Source organism: Mastigoproctus giganteus, chromosome 7 (assembly GCF_048544385.1).
Source record: "Mastigoproctus giganteus isolate SK-2022 chromosome 7, ASM4854438v1, whole genome shotgun sequence".
Classification (NCBI taxonomy): Eukaryota; Metazoa; Arthropoda; class Arachnida; order Uropygi; family Thelyphonidae; genus Mastigoproctus; species Mastigoproctus giganteus.
Genome location: NC_143581.1, coordinates 122559040 through 122586581, shown reverse-complemented (window position 1 = coordinate 122586581; position 27542 = coordinate 122559040). Strand labels below are relative to the sequence as shown.

At 36.4% G+C, this 27542-nt stretch overlaps 1 protein-coding gene across 2 annotated transcripts in view; it reads left to right on the top strand.

Moving 5' to 3' along the window:
* LOC150083174 (E3 SUMO-protein ligase RanBP2-like) overlaps positions 1-27542 on the top strand; it is a 621501-nt gene that overhangs the window by 16075 nt on the left and 577884 nt on the right. For both annotated transcript variants that reach the window (XM_090377889.1, XM_090377888.1), the window contains exons 2-4: positions 2833-2900; positions 12222-12335; positions 21600-21643. In XM_090377889.1, coding sequence (XP_090234015.1) covers positions 2833-2900; positions 12222-12335; positions 21600-21643 — 226 coding nt within the window. The remainder of the gene's footprint in view (positions 1-2832; positions 2901-12221; positions 12336-21599; positions 21644-27542) is intronic.

Sequence of the window (27542 nt, the reverse complement as noted above, 5' to 3'; positions counted from 1 at the left end):
CAAATTCCAATTCTTCACTGCTTATATCTGTGTGATACCATGTCTCTGATATCCCAACAATATCTGCCTTTGATGTCTTGACCAGCATTTCAAGCTCATAAAATTTATTAACCATATTCCTAGTATTGGTGTACGTGTAAGTATACATGCACCTGTTCCTACTCTTAGTTACCCTAACACAGACCATGTATTTACTTGGTCTGTGTTAGGGTAATTCTAATAGAAGCATTGCAAGAATCACTTTTGCCTTTGTGTGCAGCCACTGTTAACCTTTTAGTCTGTGTATCCCCCCCCCCCCAAGCTAACAGTTTTCTGACCCACCTAACACTGCCTTATATCATCTGGAGACAATGAGGAATGCTGTACCATCCTTCAGAGAAAGGGACACTTATGGTGGAGGTGTGCTTGTGTGGGGTGGGGTAATGATCATTGGCTGCACCCCCTCTTCTTGATTTTGATAGGAGTACCGCAACTGTGCAGGGACACCAAGAACAGAACCTAAAACCCTATGTATGACTTTTTAGGGGTACATTTGGCCAGATTTTCTTTTCATGCATTTAAACACCATTGCATATAGAGTTCAAGTGATGGAGGCATATCATGAAACTGAAGATATCCAATGACTGCCATGGCCAGCATGATCACCAGACTCAAATCCAATAGAACATGTGTGTGATCACCTTTGACATTGTGATGCTGACAGCCAATTCCTTGTTTACTTGGTGAGCTGATGGAAGAATGGGATTTTGGATTTGTTGCCACAGAATCTTATAGATACCCTTATATTGAGCATGGTTCGCCACTGTAAGGCTTGTTTAGCCGTTGTAGGGGATCATACTCCATACTGATGTTATGTGACCATATTTTCGAGCATCTTGGATCGACTTCTGTAATGTCACCTTTTTGGTGGTAGTTATACAATTCCAATAAATGTCTCTTATACCTGTCCGAAGTTTCTCACTGTCTTTTCATTTCATCATTATTGTAAGGTACTCTACCATACCAAAGTTTGGCTCACTTCATTGCAAGCTGCACAAGTTACACCACATTTTATACGTGTTCTGTTGATTTTGTTGAGCAGTGTATATCATGATCACTGCCACTTAATGGTTCCTTGTGTATATTCTTATGCATGATGAGTCACTGCTGATAATCAGATAAAGAATATTGGTTTCTCTTGTTGCCTCATTTTACATGGTGGTATAGAAAACATGCATAATAATTCATAAAATACTAAAACATATCTGGTATGAACAGTTCACTTTGATAGTGCAGACGTTCCAATAAGTATCTGTAAAGTTAAAAGTCCCCAATTATAAGGCATTCTGATCTATTGCTTCACTTCACCTGCCTATCTAGTTTGTTGTACTCATCACAGTCATTTGGCTTGTAGTAGACCCCAATTCTCATTTCAGTTTTCCCTGTGCTTAATGTCTCACCAAGGTGATTCAACATTACACAGGCCACCAACGTTATCTAGGTGTTTCTTAACCCAAGAGCATCATCCCTTTTCCCTCATCTTTCATCCTTGTCCATCCTGTACACACTCGCTATTAAAATTCCTCTTTGCTTATATTTGAGTGGCACCATGTTTCTGTTATCCCAACTATGCCTGTATTTGTTGAGTTATCTAGTACTTCAGATTTGCCTATTGTACTCCTGGCATTAGTTTTTTTTTGTTTACACTACTTCTAGCTCATAAGCAGATTTAGGGGAGGGGAGGACATGTCTTTCCCCCAAATTAGAATTAGAAACATCATAAAAACAACAGGCTAGACCAGTGGTTTCAACCAGGATGCCGCAACAACGTTCCAGTGGTGCCACGTAATTTGGGTTTAAGTTACTTAAACTTATTATTATTTTTTTAAAATTTATACATTTATCTCATTATAAAACGGTGTACGGTATCTTTTTTAATTTTGTGGTGATCTAATTGTTTATTTAGTACCTCTATATAAAGAATAAAATTATATATATATATAATTTGTATTATAAATTGTAATTTTGTTTATAGCTATATTATTGTAATAACTATCATATAACATTTTTTTAATATTAGATGCACACATGCAACCCCCCTTCCGCCCCCACACAGAATTGGACATAACAGGCAGAAAATTGAGTAGAGGTGCCACAAAATAAAATAAATTACTTAGGGGGTGCCATTATTAAAAAAAAAAGTTGAAACCACTGGGCTAGACTATCATAACTGACATTAGAACTTGTTACTTCCTCCCCCAGAAAAAAATTTCTGGATTTGCCTATGCTTCTAGAATTACTAAAAGCAAGCACCCAAGCTCTTTTAGTAATCCTATCACAACTCATGTATTTGCTTGTTGCATGGTGATTCACAGCAGGCCTTGTAATCTTTGACACCTTGCTCTCAGGCTTCTATATATCCTAGTAGAAACATATTGAACCTAATGCTGTCTCAATAGCATCAGCAAATATACTCATCCCTTCTATTTAAATGTATCCCATCCCATTAAAAATAGTCTCCTCTTTTGACATGCTCATACACCATTTCCACAAGCCAGGAATATTTATTGCACAAATTCCCTCAACTTGAATAAAATGAATAACACTACATTGTGCTAGCTTTAATTTGTCCATCACTATGAATGCCATGTTTCTGCTGCTCTGTATCGCTCCCTGCACATACAAAACAGTGCCAGCATGCCTCTGTTCAGTAGAGGCATTAGTACCAATCCCTAAATTTACACCCATGTAGTGTATACTTTTAAATTTAACAATTGAAATTGTTTTTCATTTTACTAACTCATATTTATTAAATTTCCATCCAGCTGTATTAAATAAATTTCTTTTGTTTAGAGGCACCTTAAAGGATATAATTTTGCAAGATTGTATTTTCAAGTTAGGGAGTATGAGGCAGCTAAAAAGTAAGTCAGTGTATTATATTCTTTTACTCACTTGATATAAATTAATCAACAGAATTTTTTTTTATTCCTCCATATGATAAATTATTTGAAATCCGTATAGTGGAACTTCTGTTAATGTTTTTTAGAAAAAATTGAGTTTGAATTACATAATATAATATAAAAGAAACCTGAAATTTACTTTAACACTTGTTTTATCATATGCTTTTCTCTAATGAGAGTGACCAACAGATGGTCATTCTCATTTTAGCAAAGCCATAAACTTTGGTTAAGATACTAATTTGTATTTTGAATAAGATCCAGAAGTTATCCCAGTGTAGTGCTTTCAATGAGTAACAACTTACTGAAGGCACAACTGTTGAGAATATCAAGATGGAAAAGTGCTACATTTGTATACCATTGAACTCAGCTATAACGAGAACAGATATAACAAAGCCACTGTTATAATGGGCAGATGTTAAGTTTACAAGCATTTAATTAAAAAATGTGACATATATAATGAGCATGCATTATATATGTCAAGAAATATACAGATATATCAAGAAAACTTAGTCCACTCATTTCCATAGTATGGATCATTGAGCCACTGTGTTCTCTTTCTGCAGTATATTCTCTCAATTCAGAACATTAAATTTTTTATAAACAGCAGGATTTAGCTGAGAATAACTATATAGTTACTCTTGGAACTTATGTTCTGTTTCCTTTATTTTCCCTATCTTCCTCATTTAAAAATGGAGTAGTAATAGCCATACAGTGCAAGGAAGCAAAAGGCTTTTGCTGCACTGGCTGAAAAAGAAAAAAGTAGATAAGAAAATACAAATTATTTGCTTATCTCCTCACATTGGTAACTATCCATTTGTCCTTTGAATTTATTCAAACTATCAGCCTTGACTACCTGTGAAGGCAACCTGTTCCAGCGATCAAAGACTTGTTGGTTAAAAGAAAACTTCCTACAATCTAGTCTAAATCTCTTCCCCTGTAATTTGAATTTATGCCCACCAGTTCTGGAATTCTCTATAACAGTGAAAATTCTGCCTTTGTTCATTTTACTAATCCCTCTTGGAGCTTTGTAAATTTCAATCTGGTCACCTCTGAGGTGCCTTGTTGCCAACGTCTGTAGCCCACATATTCAGTCTTTCTTCATATGGTCACCCATTTGCTGATCTCAACATGAGTTACATGTATTTGGAGCCTTTCAAGAAGCTCGTTATCTTCCTTCAGATAAGGTCTCCATACTGCACAGTATTCCAAATATGGCCTTACAGTTGCCTTATACAGTGGGACTATGACCTCCATATCTTCAAAGCATAATGTTTGATAAATCATTGATAGAACATCATGGACTTTCCTGGCTACCTGTTTACACTGCTGAGAAAACTTCATATCTGTCCATATTATAACTCCCAGATCCCTTTCTTCCTCTACTGTTTTTAATTCAATCTCAAGTATATAATTTATTTTGGGATTGTTATTCCCCAAGTAACCCCAGGGGCTCACATGTGGTGAGTATGGGCTTGGCACACTCAGGGTCCTTAAGCCGGATATCATCATTCTTCTCTTTCTTGGTGATTCCTCTCTCTCTCTCTCTCTCTCTCTCTCTCTCTCTCTCTCTCTCTCTCTCTCTCACACACACACAGGGTAACTCAGAATTTTTTTTTGGCTGATGCAGCATAAGCCTCAGGCTACCTTGCACCATTTGGCTTATAATAATAATAAAGTGTAAGGCCTTGCATTTTGCTGCATTAAAATAGCTGCCAGTTTCCTGACCATTCTTGCAGCCCATTCAAGTTATCCCGAAGGGACATGGCTTGGTACTGATCATTAACTACTCTACCAAGCTTTATGTCATGTGCAAATTTTGACATCAAGCCTTTTATCCCATTGTCGATGTTGTTTATGAAAATCAGAAACAGCAGTAGTCCAAGAACAGATCCTTCTTGGGTGACCCTACTTCTATTTATATTATATTGGGTGACCCCACTTCTGGCCAGCTCTGCATTCATCTATTTCAGGATCCTTCTCTTGCAATATTTTCTTAATGGTATGTATGCATTCATGGCTTCTGTGATTTTTGCTTTAAAAGTATTCCATAATTCAAGTCTATTCACTTTTACTTTGCAATCTGCCCAATTAATAGATGCTATATATATATATGTAAGGCATACATATATGATGCTATCACAACCTTCTGCTTTCTGCTCTGCAGCCACCCATTAATCACAATTAATAGATGCTATATATATATATATGTAAGGCATATATATATGATGCTATCACAACCTTCTGCTTTCTGCCCTGCAGCCACCCAGCAATTCATCATAGAATTTTTCTAGTAATACCAACATGTTTCAGCCTCTTTTGAGGGACCAAGTCAAACACCTTGCTAAAATCCAAATAAACTATGTCAAAATTGTTCTCTACATCCAGCTTACTAATTAGTTAAAGATGATTTTCCTTTAAGAAAACTGTGTTATTTAGAATTCCATATCTATCTAAATGTTCCCTGATTGCACTCTTAATCATTGTTTCTATAATTTTCTCTACAATTGAAGTCTGACTAACTGGTCTGTAGTTACCCACTTCGCTCTTAGAAACACCTTTATGTATTGGTGATACATTGGCACTTCTCCAATCCAAAGATGCCCCACAATTAACTTCAACCTTTCAGTGCACTCCCTGGTGACCTTCCTCAAAATTACTGGGTATATGTCATCAGCTCTAGGAGCCTTACTTGCCTCTATGCTTGAAAGTTTTTCTAATAAACAGTCACCTGTATTTTCAAAATCACTAATTTCATATGACTCAGCCTCACTTTCATGGCCTCTTCTCAGCAGGAAGGGTCTTTCTTCAGTAAAGACACATGTTCAATTTATCTGCAACATCAGCTGGCTTTTCTAAGACTTTCCCACAGCCAGTGCACAAGGGTCCAATCTGATTCACTTTTTTCTTCCTTGTATTCACATACATGAAAATTTCTTGTCCCTGTTCTTTGCTGCCTTGGCTGGTGCTTCCTCATGCAGACTTGGCTTCTCTACTTTTATCTGTGTTACTATTACAAATCAACTTGTAGCTGTTGTAGACTCTAGTACTATTCATTGCTTTGTATCTGTCTCACGCTTTCTTTTTCTGCTCAGTTTGACTGGCCAGCTCTGCATTAATCTATTTCAGGATCCTTCTCCTGCAATATTTTCTTAATGGTATGTATGCATTCATGGCTTCTGTGATTTTTGCTTTAAAAGTATTCCATAATTCAAGTCTATTCACCTTTACTTTGCAATCTGCCCAATTAATAGATGCTATATATATATATATATGTAAGGCATATATATGTTGCTATCTGTAAATGCCTTAAACTGTCAAAGTCCCATCTTCTGAAATTAAAACCTGTACCTTTAACTACTGCAACATCTTTCTTCATCTTGGAACTGATGAAGAAAGATGTCACTACCTTCCAATTGCTCTTGCATTTTAAGCCCTGTGATATCATCTAATTTGTGAGTATTTACATCATATAAAAAACATTAAGGGAATCCTATTGTCTTGAAACTTGAGACAATAGGATTGTTGGACAGACAACTTGTGTAATGGAGACAAACTAATATTTGTAAAATTGAACAAATGCTAACATTGTGATTTTCTCTTGTAGAGGATCTGTCTCCTCATTTTGAATTTAAATCAGTGGTTTGAATTTAAATCAAATAAAAATAGAATATTAAATAGAATATATAGGATATTAAGAAATATTATAGGTATTTTAGAAATTTTAAGTCAGGGATTCTCTTATCTGAGATTTTTTCAGGAATAACTGCATCCAGGAAAGATATAATTAGAATAGATGGAAATCAAATGTGTGTGTGGTTAGGATTGTTAGGTTTAAATGATAAAACTGCATAAAGCTGTTAGCTGACCCAGTTGGTCAAAATGCTGAGGCATTTTGACCAACTGGATCAACTTAACTAGAAAAATGAAGCCAGCTGGAGTTGTGAACATTAAAATTACCAAAGAAAATTATCTTGCCATTAGGAAAGTAAATAAATATATCTGATTGATAGCACTGTTGGGAGGCCAAGTTAGAATTTGGCAGAATGAGTTAGAGAAATTTTAAGTCAGAGGAGGTTAGAGAGGAGTTCCAGATTTTGAAAATCTCTGTAAAGGAGTCGAAGTGGTAGATTTGTGCACAGGTACCAAATTCAAAGTGTAAGGCATTTTGCAAAAAGGCTTGGCAATCAGGCACCTTGTTTGTGGGGGCAGGGGTATTGCTGATTTTGGTCTAGAAGGTTCTGAGAGGGATAGTAAAATGAATGAAGGCAAAATTTTTCACTGTTATAAAAGATTCCAAAACTAGAGGACATAAATTCAACCTACAGGGAAAGAGATTTGGACACTTTGATCGTAACTAAAAGGCTGAGAACAGATTTGGACACGACTTTAGGAAGTTTTTTTTTTTTTAGCCAGTAAGTTGTTAATTGCTGGATTGAGTTAACCTCTGTGGGTGGTTGAGGCTGGCAGCCAGGAAAATTCAGAGATCAGTTGGATGGTTGCCTACGTGGGGAGAGAAACAGGTTGTTATATACATTTTTCGTTTTTTTTTAAAATTTTTATTATTTATTTGTTTTTGCCACCGCAGCAGAAGCTTCTGGTTTCCTAGCAGTATATGGCTGCACTAATACTAATGCTCTCTGAATCCTTTTCAGTTTCTGGAAGTCGTTCAAAGAAGGACAACCAATTGGTGAGGTATGCTAATTTATGTTTATACACTGGTGTGCAAAACTTAAGGACCATCACTATTTATAAAGGTTACAACCACAAAATCAAACGAAACAGCCTGTGGCGATTCGCATAACTGTGGCTGTTCAGTAGAAAGCTGGTGCCATGCAAAAATTTGAATCATGATGAGAGGGCTCACATAAACAGATAAAAGCAGCAATTCAGCAGTTATGTGCAAATTACTGAATGGTGAACACGATTGTTACAGACGTTCGATTGGTTTCATACAGTGCTACAGACAACAAAATAGCCAGTAGACAACACCAGGATGACTTTACCCGGGGTCGAATAATTGGAAAGCTCGAAGTGCGAGGAGTGTGGCTGTAGAGTTCAGTATCACCTATAGCATCGTCTAACATGCGTGGTTAGCCCTCAGAATGACAGATACAGCTGTTTGAAGGACCAGTGGTGGTCGTTGTTATTTGGTTTTTTAGGAGCATTAGCAACTAAGGCCATATTGCTCCGGTCATTACCTGACCTTTCTGCATCCTCCGTATTTGGTGGTAATGGGCTCGAACCCCGGTCTAATCAAGAAGCGTGTGCTATGCACTGCTGCTCCTTCCCACCTGGCTATGGAGGCGCTGCGTGATGGTCGTCCACGAAAAACAACACCCAATGATGACCACTATATACTCCTACAGGCCATATTTCTTCAAAGGGAGTGATACTGTTGAATTGGCAAGCGGTCATTGAGTAGGCGGTACCTGTACAAACAATTCACTATATGGCCAGCGCAGCAAAGTTTGCGGTGTATGTATTGGCAAAAGCTGCAGTAATTTTTACAATTTTAATTTTAAATTTTACAATTAACATTACAATTTACAATTAATTTTACAATTTTAAAGTCCAATAATTTTTACAATTGCGAAAACAATGTCGAAGAGAAAGTGTTTAAGTATTAATGATAAAGCAAAGATTGTTATGATATTGACCAAGGTTTTAAGAAAAAAGATGTTGCAAAGAAATATGGCATATCTGCAAGCAGTTTATCATCAGCTTCAAGAGGAGTGTTTCCATTTACAATGGGTTTCCTCAGCCTACAAGTTATTTCTTGTTAGGAATTTTTTCCCGCCATAAAGTGCGGTTCAAGGTGTCTTGATCGGTTAAGCCTCGGGCTGTCATGCACTCCCGTACTCCATCCATCCATGTCCTCCTAGGTCTTTCTCTTCTCCTTCTTCCAGGAGGTATCCATTCCAGAATAGCCTTTGGATATCTGTTTTCTTGCATCTGTTTTACATGTCCGTACCACGTTAGACACTTTTCTTTGATGGTGTCAATAATAGTCTTTTTCACTTCCATTTTTTCCCTTATGTCTTCATTCCATTTTCTGTCTCTTCTAGAAGTTCCTGCTGAGCGTCTCCAAAAATCCATTTCTTTGGATTCCGCTCGCCTATCTACGATTTTAATCGTAGATAAACTGCGAGCGGTTTATCTACGATTTAAAAAAAATTGAGAATCAATTTTAAATGCAATTAAAGGAGGAGCAGACAAGAAGCGAATTAAGTTGTGTATATACGAAGATGTTCATAAAGCTGTTCTAAAATGTGTGCAAATGATACGTGAAAAGAATATCCCAATATCGGGCCTAATAATTAAGCAACAAGCTCTGAAATTTGCACAATCCTTTGGACATACAGAATTTAATGCGAGCACTGGGTGGCTAGATAAATTAAAGAAGCACCACAGAATTGTGGAAAAGGTTATTTGTGGAGAAAGTGTTAATGTAAGCGAAGAAGATTGCAACATTTGGAGGAACAATACCTTAAACAAGATTTTGGAAGAATATGAGCGTAAGGATGTTTTTAATGCTGGCGAAATGGATTTATTCTTTAAATGTTTACTGAATAGAACACTTGCTTTTAAGGATGATAAATGTTTTGGCAGAAAACAAAGCAAAGAAAGAATCACTGTGTTAGTTGGAGCAAATATGACAAGAAGAGAAAAAATAAGACTTTTAGTCGTCGGAATATCAAAAAACCCAAGATGATTTAGAGGCACAAAATCTTTGGAAGTTGACTACACCTTTAATAAAAAAGCATGGATGACAAGTGATATTTTTGAAGAATGGATATTAAAACTAGACAAGCATATAACAAAAGAAAAAAGGAAAATCGTGTTGGTAACTGACAACTGTCTGGCACATCCTGCCAGTATTTCTGCCAAACTTAAAAGTGCGAAGTTATTTTTACCACCAAACGTAATGGACCAAGGCGTTATTAAAAATTTTAAATTTCATTATCGAAAGAGAATAAATAATGAAGGTTATCAATGCGTTATCAGAAAATAGAAACTTGGAGGTTACAATTAACCTTAGAGATTGCATCTCTGAACTGGCAAAAGTTTGGACAAACGATGTCACTGAATACACTATTCAAAATTGTTTTTCGAAAGCGGGATTTGCATTGAATACAGAAGTCGAACAACGACTAGACGAACTAGATGAACTGCCCCTTTCACAATGGAAAAACTTTTGGACATTATTAGAATCGTCCGGAAACATAGAAAATGAAATAACACTGGATAGTTATGTTTATGTAGATAACAGCAGAACATCCAAATGAAGATGAAATACTGCTGAACAGCGTTAAACGCGACCATGATCACAAAGAAATTAACGATGATGCATCAGAACAACCCATAGAAAAACCAACTCGCGAAGAAATGATTAACACTTGATTAACAGTTCGTATGGGTTGGTTGGTTGTTGGTTGTTTTTTTTTAGGAGCATTAGCAACTAAGGTCATATTGCTCCGGGATATGCGGTGGTCATTCCCAGACCTTTCCTCATCTTCCGTATTTGGTGGTGACGGTCTCGAACCCCGGTCTAATCAAGAAGCGTGTGCTACGCACTGCTGCTCTTTCCCACCTGGCTACGGAGGCGCCGGTTCGTATGGGTCTACAGTTTTGTGAAAATGTTCCTGATAATGTTTTTAATGCTCTGAACAAATGTGAGGTTTTCTTTGAGAATCAGACAATTTTTTAATTGTACTGTGCAAATGAAAATTACAGATTTTTTTTTTTTTTTAATTTGTGATACTTACCGGCGAAAATTGCGTAAACGTAATTTACATAAGTATGTTTTTGAAATAAAATACATTAAAAATAAGTGTAGATTCATTTTCATTTTTCTAATTAGATAATTTCTAATAAAAAAGATATTCTCTGTATAACAAAATTTCTCTATAACGAATTTTTTCGAATAAATTATTTTTATTTTGATAGCTGAATGACTTATTAAATAACATGAAAAATACTGCATGCCAGTTTCTTTTGCAGTTTCTAAAATTTATTTTTTACGATAGTAGGTGGAAGAAGAAGAATGAATATCCAGCAAAATGAGCATCTTTCAGCAATCAAATTTTTGACCAAAGAGATCACAAATGCTAAAGAAATTCATTAAAGAATGACTAGTTTTTGGAGAAATATCATCCAGTTATGCTACTGTTTGCTGGCATTTTGCAGAGTGGGAGTGAATTGAGGATGATCTGAAGTCTGGTTGGTCACCTGAAACAATCAATTCTGAAACATTTGCCATTGTTGAAGAAAAAATTTTAGAAAAGAAAATAATTAAAGTCTGATCTTGAAAAACAGTATTTAGCATTTTCCATAGCAGCAGTATTAACAATAATACACCAGCATTGGAAAATGTCCAAAGTTTGTGTAAGATGGGTTCCAGAACCTTTCCATTCATAACAAACATCAGAGGGTGGAGTCATCAAAAGAGAATTGAAAATTAATTCTTTCTAATGCAGATATATTTTTATCCTGGTTGGTGATGAAACTTGGCTACATTTTTATGATCCTGAGTTCAAATTAGAAAACATTTAGTGGAAGCACAAGGGATCTCAAATCCCCAAAAAAGTTTCAATAACCATCATTTTGAAAATTTGTTGGGATGCAAAAGGATTGTTGTAAAGTATCTTTCGCCTAAAACTGTAATAATCAGGGAATATTATGCCAGCCTTATTAATGTTAAAAGTTGAAGGAAAAAGATGAGCACAGGATTTTGGATTTTGCTTAGAGAAGCAAAATCCTATGATTTTGCTTCTCCATGACAGTGCACCTGTGTACAAAGCTTGGGTTACACAGACAAAGATTCATGAATGTGAATTTGAGCAATTAAACTACCCCTATATATCTTGGATCTGGCCAAGTGACTTATTTTTTCAGAAACCTCAAGTCTCATCTTCATGGAACTCAGTTTAGAGGTGGACAGCTAAGAGCATCCATGTAAGACTGGTTTACTGCCCAACCCGAAGAATTTTTTATTTTTTTTGGAAGGATTAAACTCTTTGCAGATTAAATATGATAAGTGTATCGAACTTTAGGGTGAATACCTTGACAAATCGAAAAATTGCAAAAAAATATTATAGTAATAAAACAGTTCTCCTATAAAATCCCATGCTATTTTAAAAATTGATCAAATTGAATATTCAGCTATAAGGTCAAAGGAACAAATTCAGTTATAAGGAACCAAAAGAATTAATTATAATGGTATAGGAAGAACAGAAATATTAAAGATGCACTTCCTTTACTTTTCACATTTCTCATTTTTAGGTATTTGGCTGGTTTTCTCACTGTCAGAGAACATCATGCACCAGCCCATAAGTTATTGGCTCAAATATTTGAGGTTAGTGGGAATTTAGAAAGAGCTCTCCAGTCTTACAAAAGGTATGTTTTCAAGTGTTCATGTGTATATCTAGATGTATTACATAGAAAATAGTTAATTGCAATTATATTCAAATAGAGGTTCAGTTTAGCAATGATTTCAAAAAATCGGCATGTGTACCCTGTACGCATGAAAGGTGTTTTAGTTTATGTGAAAACATCTTTGATGAAAATCAGAACTGTTTAAATTTTTAAAATCAAACAGCTAAAATCGAAGTTATGAATGGTGTAATATTTTATGCTTATGCCTGCTACTTACTCTATCGAATCAACGTTAGTGACTGAGTTAACGTCATTTAGGAAGTGACGTACTCATTTCCGTCTTGCATTTTCGTTAACAATTGGTTTTATTTCAGTCTGAAATATTTGGTTTGAGCGATGTAACGTTTTATGCTCATGCTCGCTACTTACTATTGAATCAATGTTAGTGACTGCGTTTAAGATGTGACGTCATATGCATAATTTCCATCTTGCGTTTTCGTTATCAATCAGTTTTACCTCAGTCCGAAAAATTTAGTGGGTGCCACCAAAGATGTTTTCACATCAAAAACGGACACATTTCTAATGACTGAAAGCATTTAAGTGTGTGTATATGTCTTAAGATTACCAAAGATCAAATTTGTTAATCTTAAGCAGGTTACATTTTCTATATTGCAGCTATTCCTAGAGTTGTATTTTAGAGGTATGCATTTTGGTATATATTTGACTTGTATTCAGAGGAACATTATTTTCAGATATGCAATGTGTTTTGAGGTAATTCAAATATATATGGCATCTGTTACAAATTGTGCTTCAGCACCATCACAGGCAATCTACTCTAAGAGACAGAAAAAGGATTTTTATTTGAACTGGAGGCAGATAACAGTCTAGAAAACCTCAGCTGGAATTGGGTAGCTGTTGAGATGGTACTAAGTCAGCATAGTCCTTGAGGTTGTCACAGATATTCTCTCAGATATGCCAAACAAGCTGTACTTGCTACCTGGGAGTCTAAAACGCTGATGGAACTGATATTCGGGTGACACTCAAGTCAAGTGGACCCAATTTCGGTGAAGTCCGGACGGTCTGTGACAGACAGATCCTCTCCTTGCACCTTCACAATGGTGGGACTGTTAGTAATCCAGGATATAACCTCCATGCACAAGTACATGGTGGGTGACCACCCATGTGTGAACCAACGTAAGCAGGGGTCGAGGTGTGGCGCCCACACCACATGGAGGAACGCCGCCCCTCTATGTTACCAGGCAGTACTAGGTGGTAGATGACTCTCATCAACCGGTGAAATACCAACACTTTGCTTATTGGAGGCTTGAAGGGGTGGGACCCATGTTTAGTCTCTAGAGCTAAGGTCCGGCCAACCATACCCATCTCTTCCATCATGCAGTGATTGATAACTTTTGAGGTTATGATGAATGTCGTCGCGAGATCCAATATTCCTTACATTTCGAGGGTACAGCTCTAAAACGGTGTTCGCAGGCCGGCCGCTAAATAGTACACCGGACCAAACCTATTGGTAACTCTCTAGGAGGCTTCCGTATCAGCTAGTGTATAATCTTGCTACCTCTACTCTGCCATATAGGGACTGGATGGAATCCGAGTAGTGTGTATGCGGGGAGCATTGTCGAGGCCACGTTATGTCAAGGATCTGGGTATATTCTTACCACATGTACGCCATATCCAAAAATTTCATTACTTCATACAGCATGTCCCACCCACTTTTTCTTACTATTGAATACACCATGAATTGTCAAACTAATAGAGCAAGCTTATCTGCAAAAAGATCTAAACCTCCCAAGGACTTCCTAATTCATTTCACAAATATACGTGGTCTCAATTCTAATCTCAACGATGTCCATTTCCACTTGCAGTCTTCCAAACCCCATGTACTTTTTCTGACAGAATTTCAGTTATTGGTTGATTCAACTACTGCTCATCTCAGATACCCAAATTATTCTCTGTATGATTCCTTTCGCCTCAAAGGTGTGCTTATGTCCGTTCTGATATTCCCTGTCAGAGACTTAGCAATTTGGAATCTTCTCTCTTTGATCTTCTCTGGCTTAAAATCTCTCTACCTCATTGTGTCAAATTCATCTGTTGTCTCTACCGTTCTCCCAAATCCACTATCGGCGCCTCTGTAGCCAGGCGGGAAGGAGTAGCAGTGCGTAACACACGCTTCTTGATTAGACCGGGATTCGAGCCCATCACCACTAAATACGGAGGATGCAGAAAGGTCGGAATAACCACCGCATATTCCCGGAGCAATATGGCTTTAGTTGCTAATGCTCCTAAAAACCAAATAACAAACAAACCAACTCCACTAATCACTTGGAGCTCTTTGACTTCCTCTCTTTGCAACTTGACTTTCTCCAGTCCAACTTTCCTAATAGTGAGGTAATTTTCCTTGGTGATTTTAATGTTTACAACTCCAGCTGGCTTCCGTTTTCTAGTCACACCGACCCAGCAGGTCGAGATGCTGGGGCTTTTGCAATTACTAATGACCTAGCACAGATTGTTCATTTACCTATAAGAATACCAGACAATCATAATCATACAGCCAATACGCTTGATCTTTTTCTCACAAACAACCCTTCTTGTTATTTGGTTTTTAGGAGCATTAGCAACTACGGCCATATTGCTCCGTGAATGTGGTAGTCATTCCTGACCTTTCCGCATCTTCCATATTTGGTGGTGACGGGCTCGAACCCCGGTCTAATCAAGAAGCGTGTGCTACGCACTGCTGCTCCTTTCTACCTGGCTACCCACAACCCTTCTAAGTACATGGTCGAAGTGAGAGGTCCTTTAGGCACTTCAAATCACAACTTGGTGATTGTCTCTTCTCCAATGGAACCTTTATCTCATGGCTGTTCCCAACCTCGCTTTTTTTGGCATTACAAGAATGCAAAATGGGATGACCTGCGAGACTTCTTTTCTTCTTTTCCCTGGTTCGATTACTGTTTCAAAACTTCTGATGTCAAAGTTTGCTCAGATCGTGGCAGTGAAATTATTCTTGCAGGAATGGAATCCTTTATCCCACACTCCACTTTAAAATCTCGTCCTTTATTTAAACAATAAATGTGCTAAGGCTGTTCAAGAGAAGAAAGTTGCATATCATAATTGGCTTGTTTCTAATTCTTCAGTTTCATTTTCTGCCTACACCAAAGCTCGCAACAATTGTAAAGCAGTTATTAATCAGTCCAAACTAGAGTTTGAGCAGGCTAAGAGTAGAAAACTTGCTTCTTGCCCTGATGGTAGTTGAGCATTCTGGTCTCTTGCCAAAGCTATTGGCCGCAACTTTTGCCCATCTCTGCTCCCACCTCTGTCCAAACCAGATGGTTCTGTTGTCACTTCAGCCAAGGATAAAGCTGACCTGCTAGCATCCCATTTTTCTTCCAGCTGATGTATTAATGATCTTGATAAAACACCTCCCACCATTCCCAACACGCTCCGTTCAATGCCTCCTGTGGTCTTCCGTCAAAAGGATATCAGAAGGATTTTGATGAATCTTGATGCTAAGAAAGCTCCAGGTCCTGATGGTATTTCTCCACTTGTTCTAAAAAGCTGTGCTCCTGAACTTACTGCTATTCTTTGCCGCCTCTTTTCACTTTCTTATTCCAAAGGTGTTTTTCCTTCTGCTTGGAAATTTTTTCATATCCAGCCAGTTCCTAAAAAGGGTGACAAATCCCTCCCATCCAATTATCGTCCCATTGCAATTACTTCTACTCTTTCTAAAGTAATGGAGAAATAAATTAACCGCCAACTTTTAAACTACCTAGAAACCTTCCATCTGATCAACGATCGCCAGTATGGATTCCATCAGTATCGATCCACTGGTGATATTCTAGCTTATGTTAACCATTTATGGACTAATTCAATGGAAAGGTTCGATGAAACACAAGTAGTTGCTCTTGAGACCTCAAAGGGTTTTGATCGTGTTTGGCATAAAGGTCTTCTAAACAAGCTTCCCATCGTATAGTTTGCCAACTGTTTTTAGTAATTGGTTATCTTGTTTTCTCTCTGATCGCTCACTGAAGGTGATGGTAGATAGCTCACTGTCTTCTAACTTCTCCACTAATACTGGTGTCCCCCAAGGTTCAGTTCTTTCCACCACTCTTTTCCTCTTGTATATTAATGATCTTCTTCCATTGAATGGAAATCCTATCCATAGTTTTGCCGATGATAGCACATTGCATTCCATTTTGAGAAACCTTGTCCTGCTCAGTCATCTTGAACTTCTCGAAAATCTGCTACCAATTCCTTAAATGCCGATCTTCAGGTAATTCTCCAGTGGGGCAAAGAGAACTTAGTTGATTTAAACTCTTCTAAAACTCAATCTTGTCTTGTATCTCGCAAAAAAGGATTCTTCTGCTCCTATGCTTATCTTTAGTGCCACTCCGATTTCTAGGAAAAATGATATATTTCTTTTGGGGATTACCCTGACTTCTAATCTCTCTTGGCACAAGCACATTACAAATATTGCTTCCTTTGCGTCTATAAAACTTGGTTTTCTCTTTCGCTCTCGGCGTTACTTTTTTTCTAAACAGCTGCTCACTCTGTATAAATCGCAAATTCGCCCTGCCATGGAATATTATTCCCACATCTGGGGTGGTGCCCCCAAAACCTCTCTCAGGCTTCTTGATTCCATTCAGAAGAGGGCAGTTAGGTTAATTAATGATTCATCTCTAACAGAGTTTCTCCACTCGCTTTCACATAGACGTACTGTTTCTCCTGCATGCCTCTTCTACAGATACTTGGGCACTGTTCTTCTGAATTGGCTTCTATAATTCCCGCTCTCTTTCAAAACAGTCTATACACATGCCGCCACCAGCCAACATCCATTTACTGTCCAACTTCAAACCCACAGAACTAACTTTTCATCTTCCTCATTTATTCATTCAACTGCCGTTTTCTGGAACTACCTTCCTTCATACGTATTTTCTGAAAATTACAATCTACAGAAGTTCAAGTCCAATGTCAACAAATGTCTTCTTTCGTCTTCTCAACCTCCAACCTAAGCACGGTACTAAGTACTATAGGTTCTAATACCTTTTGTGTTTGGAGTTCACATATTAAAAAAAAAAAAAAAAAAATAGTAACAGAATTAAAGGTACAGCAAACATTTCCCAACTTTATTTTGACTACCTTTAGTGAAGGAAGGAGAGTTACATGTAATTAAAACATTTTACAGAAAAATGTGCTTGGAACAGATGTCACAAGAAAGACTGTTTAAAACACTCTTTTGTGGACAGTTGTTTTTTTGGAGGTTTTTGTTGTGTCAGCTACTTTGGTTATAATGTGCTAATTCATATCATATCATGCTATATGCTAGTTCCTTTGGTTTTAATTAATTTTTTTTTTTTACGAGAACCCCAAACATGAAAGGTATTAGAACCTATAGTAATTAGTACCATGCTTGGGTTGGAGGTTGAGAAGATGAAAGAAGATATTTGTTGACATTAGACTTGAACATCTATAGACTAATTTTCAAGATGTCTGATGGAAGGTTGTTCCGGAAAATGGCAGTGGAATGAATAAACGAGGAAGATGAAAAGTTGTTCTGCGAGTTGGAAGTTGGACAGTAAATGGTTTGGCTGGTGGCGGCACGTGTTTGGATTGTTTTTTAAGCAAGAAGGGGAATTATAGAAGCCAATTTGGAATAACAGTGCCCATGGAAATATCTGTAGAAAAGGCATGCAGCAGAAACAGTACATCTATGAGACAGCGAGTGGAGAGACTCTGTTAGAGATGTCTTTAATTTAATTAACCTAACTGCCCTCTTCTGAATGGAATCTAGAAGCCTGAAAGAGGTTATGGGGGCACCACCCCTGATGTGGGAACAATATTCCATTGATAGGACGGATTTGCAATTTGTACAGAGTGAACAGCTGTTTGGAAGAAAAGTAACGCCAAGAGCGAAAGAGAAAACCAAGTTTTTTAGATGCAAAGGAAGCAATATTTGTAATGTGCTTGAGCCAAGAGAGATTAGAAATCAGGGTAATTCCTAAAAGAGATATATCATCTTGCCTAGAAATCAGAGTGTCACCAAAGATAAGCATAGGAGCAGAAGAATAATTTTTGCGAGATATAAGACAAAACTGAGTTTTAGAAGGATTGAAATGAACAGGTTGTCTTTGCCCCACTGGAGAATTAACTGGAGATCGGCATTTAAGGAATTGGTAGTGGATATTCTAGAAGCTGAAGTTGATTGAGCAGGGAAACGTTTCTCAAACTGGAAAGTGGAATGCAATGTGCTATCATCTGCAAAACTATGGATAGGATTTCCAGTCAATGGAAGAAGGTCATTAATATACAAGAGGAAAAGAGTGGGGGAATGAACTGAACCTTGGGGGACGCCAGCATTAGTGGAGAAGTTAGAAGACAGAGAGCCATTTACCCTCACCCTCAGTGAGCGATCAGAGACAAAACTAGATAACCAATTACAAAAAACTGTTGGCAAACCATAAGATGGAAGCTTGTTTAGAAGACCTTTATGCCAAACATGAGCAAAAGCCTTTGAGATGTCAAGAGCCACTGCTTATGTTAAACTGAACTTCTCCATTGAATTTGTCCATAAATAGGTAATATAAGCCGGAATATCCAAAAGAATATTCCGGCTTATATTACCCATTTATGGACAGAATAAGCCAAAAGGAACCTGTTATCGACACTGACGGAATCCATACTGGTGATTGTTGATCAGACAAAAGGTTTCTAGGTAGTTTAAGAGTTGGCGGTTAATTGATTTCTCCATTACTTTAGAAAGAGAAGAAGTAATTGCAATGGGATGATAATTGGTTGGGAGGGATTTGTCACCCTTTTTAGGAACTGGCTGGATATTATCAAATTTCCAAGCAGAGGGAAAAACACTTTTGGAATAAGAAAGTGAAAAAAGGTAGTAAAGAACTGGAGTAAGTTCAGGAGCACAGGCTTTGAGAACAAGTGGAGAAATGCCATCAGGACCTGCAGCTTTCTGAGCCTCACGTTTCGTTAAAATTCTTCTGGCATCCTTTCGACAGAAGACCGCAGGAGGCATTGAATGGAACATGTTGGGAATGGTGGGAGGTGTTTTACCAAGATCATTAATACATGAGTTGGAAATAAAGTAGGATGCCAGCAGGTCAGCTTTATCCTTGGCTGAAGTGACAACCAAACCATCTGGTTTTGACAGAGGTGGGAGCAGAGGTGGGCAAAAGTTGCAGCCAATAGCTTTGGCAAGAGACTAGAATGCTCAGCTACCATTAGGGCAAGAAGCAAGTTTTCTACTCTTAGCTCGTTCAAAATCTAGTTTGGACTGATTAAAAATTGCTTTACAATTGTTGCGAGCTTTGGTATAGCAGAAAATGAAACTGAAGAATTGGAAACAAGCCAATTATGATATGCAGCATTCTTCTCTTGAACAACCTTAGTGCATTTATTGGAAAACCAAGATTTAGATCAGCGTTTCTAAATCTGTGTTGCGCGAAAAATTGTAATTAAAATAATAAAATAAATAAATTTAGCATATTTGTAGCATACACCACTTTTGTATCATTATGATATTTAACATAATTTTTTTTCAGTTATTATTATATACTGTTATATTGGTGGGCTTTGCATAGAGATGTATGCATAGAGGTAATGACACCTACGAAAAATTAGCAATGTGGTGATCTAGTATGCCATTCGTATGCCATTTAGCCTGGTATACACTGGTTGAAGGAGAGGAGGAAGCAAACTGATATCATAACTAAAATCACTGCCTTGTTTAAATTTTTTTTGATAATTATTTGTATTTTGAAATATTATTATTAAAATATGTGGCCATAGATTTGTGGTTGAAAAAAGGAACTTTAAAATGAGAAGCAAAGTACTTCTAGTAGTGCAACTGTGGTTAATGAAAATGAAAATAAAACTGTCACACTTCAGAGTGAGGATGAACAATCGCAGCCTTTTGTTTCCCAAAAATCCGAAGTGAAAAAACAAGATTAAGTGTTCCAGCTAAGTTATATTTAATATTTAAGTAAATAAAGTAGAAGTTACTATTTATTAAGAAATTGCATTAAAAAGTGCAGCAGAATTTATTTGAACAAATGATTCTTTTGAAATAATTTAAAATGATATTGATTAGAATGAAATTTCAGTACATTGAAATTATTCATGCACTCCCACGAAGTTCATTGTAACAGCATATTGCTGTAATTAAATATTCAGTAGTGAATTATTGATATTTTAATTAGCTTTAATAATGGAACTATTAATAATTTAATTGTTAAAGGCTATTTAATAACAAGATTATTAATAGATTATTATCATTAACAAGATTATTGATAATTCCATTTTAAAATAGTATTTAATTACTTTAATGTGCAAATATTGAATTTATCAAATATTGTTTTAATACACTCACACAATAAATTTCTGCATTTTTTTAAGTGTTGTCTTTCTAATTTTACATTTATAATAATAAAAAAAAAAAAACACTTGAGAGCTCAATCTTTGGGATGCGTAAAATGTGCTCATCATACATTACTATGGTTATTAAACTGTTAGGATCTGTTAAAATCCAAATTTGTATTTTTCACTACACACCATGAAGTGTTTTTTTTTACTCCATTTGTTTGACCTGGGGAGAGGGGAGGAAGCTGTGATAGAACTAAAGGACTGGTCAAAAATTAGAATCTTCAGAAGTGAGAGATGAGAGTGGAAGCAATGGCAAGACCATATTAAAAATGAGGAAATAATAAAGTTTTGGCTAAAAAATTACCAGTCAGTGGTAAGTGAAATAAATGTAGATGATATAGGCATGTAGGAAGGATGGGAGAAGGGAGATTAGGTAAACAGATCTTCAAAGCAAATATGAATGGTGATAAGCTGAGAGACAGACAAAGAGGAAGGTCACTGACACTGTCTAGCAAGTAAACATTAAGGGAAAGAGGCTTTCTCTGGATGTAGCTAGAGAAAGCCTCTATTGTCTTATTTTCTGTGAAAAACATCAGAAATGATGTTTTTCTGTGAAAATATGCTCACAACCAACAGTTTTTATATGAAATATGACTAGCTGGGAGTTTCCCTCCCCCATCATGTGTTTTGGGCCATCTTAGTTTTGAGTAAACAAGACTTGTACATAATCCAAGTAGAAATTTTTGCTTTTATTATTTTTTATTTTTAAATAAAAATAAAATTCAAATTGTTTTGAGGCTGTGCATCAAGAGACTATTCTTGGTTAGTTGGGATTAGCAGGCTCTAAACCTATGTAAATTGTAAATTCTGTATTTTTTGATTTTGCATTTTCAGATCTCTTGAAATTGACAAGAATCAAAAAGATATTGTGCTTAAGAGTGAGTATTCTCCCTTTTTTTAATTTTGATTGAAATGTATTTTTAGGTAGTCATTGCTTCTTTTTTTGAGAAAATAATAATAAAGTTCAGATTATAGTTTCTGCCTTATATTATCTATAATATACTGTTATCTAATGTGTTTCAAATGGCATTTTTTTTTATCCTGCTTATAATAATGTAATCCAACTTTATATAATGTAGTTCTCTTTCAACCTGCTGATAGCCAAATAAAATTATAAACAAGATATTGCTAATGGTATAAAACTGAAAGAAAATTAATGGTAGCATACTGTTATTAATTAAAATTAATTACAGTATGCTACTGCAACAGGATCTAGAAAAGGTAGGCAGATGGGCTGAGAGATGGCAATTGAAGTTTAACCTCGATAAATTTAAAGTACTGTATATGGATAGCAGTAACCCAAGAGTAATGTACCATTAGCATTATAGAGGCAATGATGCAAGAAAGCAAGCTTATATAGCATCAGCCAAAAAAAATAAAAATAAAAACCCTTCCCATTTCACCCATCCATTTACTCCAAATGTTTGTCTCCACTACGACATTTGGAAGTTTGTTCCATCAATCAACCACCCGATGGCTAAAGGCAAATTTACGCACATCTATTCTACAACTGCTTTCCTCAATTTCAATTTATGTCCCCTCAGGTGAGTAATCTGAGCAAGAGGAAGAATCCCATCAGCATTGACCTTGCTCAAACTATTCAAGGTCTTATACACCTCAATCAGATCACCTCGAAGGTGCCTAGCCTTCAGACACTGCAATTTGCAGAACGTAAGCCTTTCTTGGTAACAGCAACCATTTGTTCCATTCACCAATCTCATTGCCCTTCTCTGTATTCGTTCAAGCAGCCCTACATTCTTCCTAAAATGAGACCTCCAGACCTGTATGTAGTACTCAATGTGTGGCCTGACCATTGCCTTATTGAAGGGGATAATCACCTCCTTATCCTTGCTAGCAAAATTCTTGTATATCATTGACAAGACACCATGAGCTACTCTTGCAGCTTGTCTGCACTGTTCAGAAAACTTCATACAGTTGGTATGTTACTCTGGGTTTACTGTTACCAACAATATGCAGTACTTTACATTTGTCAATGTTAAACTTCAGTTGCTTCCTCTCAGCCCATCTGCTCAACTTTTCTAGATCTTGTTTCAGTAGTGTACTGTAATTAACAACCCTGCCAACCTTTGGTGATATGTCTGAAATAAAAAAAAAAAAAAAAAAAGAAAGGCAGAGACATGGGTGTAATAAAAGTAGACTGGGCTGACAAGGAAGCTCAGTGTTCCCACAATACTATTCACAGCAGCATTATGAGAAAATGTTCTTTAGAAATTAAAATGGAAGGAAGAAGGAATCCAAACAGATTGTGAGTACAGGTAGCCCTTGATTTATGTTGGGGTTAGGTTCCTGGGGGGGGACATGCACAAATGAAATCGATGCAAATGGAGCCCTTTATATAATGGAATCAATTGGAAATCACAGGGTTAGGTTCCAGGCACCAAACATTTTACCTAATAGTTGTAGTAATAGTTGATGGAGGCATATTCATAACCCCTACACGCATTAGGACGGCTTTCATCAGATTCTATCCTCCGAATATTGCACTAGGATTCAATTAACTACTTTTACCAGACATGGCGTGTTTTTATTCTATTAAATTAAAAACTTTATAACACGATTGGAAAAAACTGCACATGGCTATTACTATTATTATTATTTAATTTATTAATAGCACAATCAATAAAAAAAATGTTAGCATAATCAATTTTCAACATGTGTAAATTGTGTAAACAACAACCAACTGAATGCTTCACTGCATGGACCTTTACTACCCGGATCCACAAGTGGTTACTTTGGGGGCAGGAATTTTTCTCGTCTCTGATACTAATGTGCTAATTGCTGATTGACTCAGATTGTCCTAAATCATGTGAACAGTGCACGATACATAGCACAGTATGATGCCGATAAATTTTGTCTGACAACTTTAAACTTTCAATTTATAAAAAAATTGCAAAAATAATTAAATAAAAATAAAAATGGCGTTGTGGTTAGTGATCGGCATTATTGTGAATTGGCGCAAATCTGACCAGCACAAAACGAGGGCTACGTGTATTTAAATAAGCTTTGGTTTGCAAAAGTACTAATGATATTCTGTTAGTAAGTGTACTCCTGAGAACCAAAGAAAATGATATATGAATTAAGAGAACTCCTAAAAGTAGGACTACTGATGATAGGGAAGAAAAAACAAAACAAAACAAAATAATATACAATGAATTACACATTGTAAAAGGATAATAAATATTGGCAATATATATAATAATCAAGAAATGTAAATACCTGGGTCAGTATATAATAGATGAAGGGCAAGATGCTGAGATTTGATTGTCAAGAATGAAAGAATAATATCACTATGGGGAGTATATAGAAAACACAGTAGAATGCACTGGTTAACAATATTTAATGAGTGCATTCTGCCTATAGTGAGCTATGATTCTGAAACATGGACTTAGAACAAAAAAAAAATAGAGATGAACAAGCTTTTAATAACTCAGAGAAAAATGGCAAGAATAATGCTTGGAATTACCATTAAAGATAAAAGAAATAAATCAGTAAGAGACAGGTATAAAGACATTATAAGAAGTAGGAAATCTTTTAGTTGTTCATAAAAAGATTTGCTGGCATGTCTCCAGGTTGGCACCTCCATGGAGGAGGCTGACCTTGAATGCTACTTCAAGAAAACAATTAATGTTAATATATCAGCTGAGAAAATTAAATCACTTTATCCCGAAATATACTCCTCCTTTAAAATCAGCTTTGATCACAAGGATGTAGATCTAATGAAATCTAAACAACTTCCCTAATGGGGTTACAGTTCAGGTCTTTAGGTTCAGAAAACACTATAAGGACAACAAACTAATTACACACAATACTCTCTACAATAAAAATGGCCTTGGAAAGGTTGAAACTTACCACAATAAATAGCTAATCAACTAATAATAATAATAATAATACTCAAGGCAGATACAGAGAGAAAAGGATCTTCATAAATATATATACCTCAAACTGTAGAAGCATCATTGAAAAGCTCAAACTTAAAACAGAAGTAAGCCACTCTGACTTTGATATTTGGATCCTTACTGAGCCTTGGCTAACCCCTCACATCTTAGATTCAGAAATTTGTCCCCCAAACTTTCAAATTATCAGAAAAGATAGGGTAAACAAGAAAGGGGGAGGAGTAATGATTTTACTCCACCAAAAGATAGTCATCTCTGATATCATATCCTTAGAAGATAGAGGGCATTTATATCAAAGCTAAAGTTGACATAACAGTGCAGCTGGTAGGAATCTACCTACCACCCCCAGTCAAAAAGACCACCTTAAAAAAACTTGAGCAGGGACTAGAACCCATACTCATTTCCTCCAGGAGTGATGCCAGAACAATAGTGCTAGGTGACTTCAACATTCACTATGAGTATGGATTGGGTAAGAAAGAGCTTAACAATAAAAATAACTACATATTACAGTTTTTGAAGTATATGTTTCTCTGACTGAACCTGAACAAAAATGGAAACTCCTTGACCTAGTATTTACAAACTTTGACATAAATATTAATTATATTACCAGTTATTTCTACTCGGATCATCTAGCCTTGCTTGACTTTGCTCTCAAAACCAGCCATATCATAAATGAAGTCAGGCAATGCGCCTATAACTTTAGGAGATCCCCCTGGGACTAAATCAGAAAAGAAATCTCAAATGCTAACTGGCAATCCTTATTTAGTAGTCAAGATCCCAATTTTGGATGTGCTGTATGACAACATAGACTCAATTATCAAAAATTATACACCCATGAGCCTTACCAAGTCAAACACCAAAAACTTTCCCGTGTGGTTCACAAAACAAATAATTCAGTTGCTTAAAAAAAAAAAATCCACAAATGTTCATCAAATGCAAAAAACACACAGAGACAAGACAACTATATCCAGTTCTCTAACCTAAGAAGTCAGGTAAAAAACTATCAGTTTGTCCTACCAAAATTACTTAGCCAATCTTCAAAATGCAATGCTGAACAGGCATGATATGGGTCCATTCTGGAGGCATTGGAAAATGGGTTATAAAAAAACCATAAACATGTGAACAAAATGGAGACCATTAAATTTGAAGAATTTGCAGAATATTACAGTGAACTATATACTGAAAAATCTGATCACAATAGGATGCTGGATAACACCTCTTCCTCATATCTCAGTGATATCCTGACACAATTTGAAGTCAATCCAAGTATTCTGTTGAATATCCTTAACAAATTCCATTTGATATGATACAAACACTGATAGTCTTCCCATTGGCCCTTTGGAAACACTGCCTTGTTGTCCTGCAACAACTTTTACATCTCATAAAGGCCATTTTCAAAAAGGATCACTCCCCACAAGATTAAAGGAAACCACCATTACCCCACTATTTAAAAAACCATACACAAAGCCAACCCTCTTAGTAAGATCATTGAGAATATCTTATATTCACAGCTTTGTTGCTTTATGAAAAACAAATTCAGCCACATTCATCATGGCTTCCTTATGGGCAGTTCAACAGTGACCAACCTACTTTCCTTAGAACAAGATATCAAACATAGCTTACTAAGATCATTGAGAATATCTTATATTCACAGCTTTGTTGCTTTATGAAAAACAAATTCAGTTACATTCATCATGGCTTCCTTTTGGGCAGTTCAACAGTAACCAGCCTACTTTCCTTAGAACAAGATATCAAACAGCCTTGACAATAATAACCAGATAGACATTTTATATCTTGACCTACAAAAAGCCTTTGATTTGGTACCACACAATCTGCTTTGAGTTGTTTCCTCATGAGGAAGGAGAAGAAGGGGAACAGAGCAAGAAGATATCAGGGACTCTAATATAACATACCTTGTGTCAGTCAATATTGGCTTATTTGCTTTAGAGGAATTGAGAGCTGTTTCTAAGCAAATTAACATTTCCAATGCTCTGGAAATTGATTTAGTAGAGAATATCGCTATTCTTAAAGTGATTGAACTTTATCCTAACATTTTGTTAAACTTATATAATAAATGCTTACTTCAAGGTCTTGGGATCTGGAAAGTTGGTTTGATTAAGCTGTTAGTTAAGCCAGGTAAAAAATCGGATGACCCAAGACGGTATAGACCAATTTCGTTATTGGCCAATCTTGGGCAAAGTTTTTGAAAGATTGTTATTTTTAAGACTGAATCAAGTCTGGATAAAAATGGTTTGACCCTGCCTTATCAGCATGGTTTCTACGGAGGATGCCATTAATGATCTCATGAATTTCACCAACCAGGCAGATGATAAGTATGTGTTACCCATCTTTATAGATTTTACTGGAGCTTTTGGCATGGTGTGGCATGAGAGTATTCTGTCTGCATTAAGGGGAATGCAATGTCCAGAACGATACAGAGTTATTTGTATGGTAGGAAAATTATACTTAAAGCTAAGCATCTACAGTTTAATAGAAATCTTTCGAGAGGGGTGTCCTCAAGGGTCTGTATTGGGCCCACTTTTTTGGAACGTAGTACTTAATTTATGGCTAGAACAATCAGCTAAAAATCTGCATAAGATTGCTTATGCAGATGATTTGGTTTTATGTGTTTTTGGTTTTATTTACCAGGTCTATTTCAAGCACAGTCCTGGTAAATCCAGGTCTGTGCTTGAAATAGGAGTGGCCCAGGTGTTAGAAAGTCTAGTGTTATTTGCTGATCTGCGTAAGCTGTTGATATCTACAACTAAAACTGTTATGATGCTGCTTTAGGGGAAACTAAATTATGTGCAACCGCAAAAGCTTTAATTAAGGGGAGGCGGATTCCCCTAGTATCTGAGGTGAA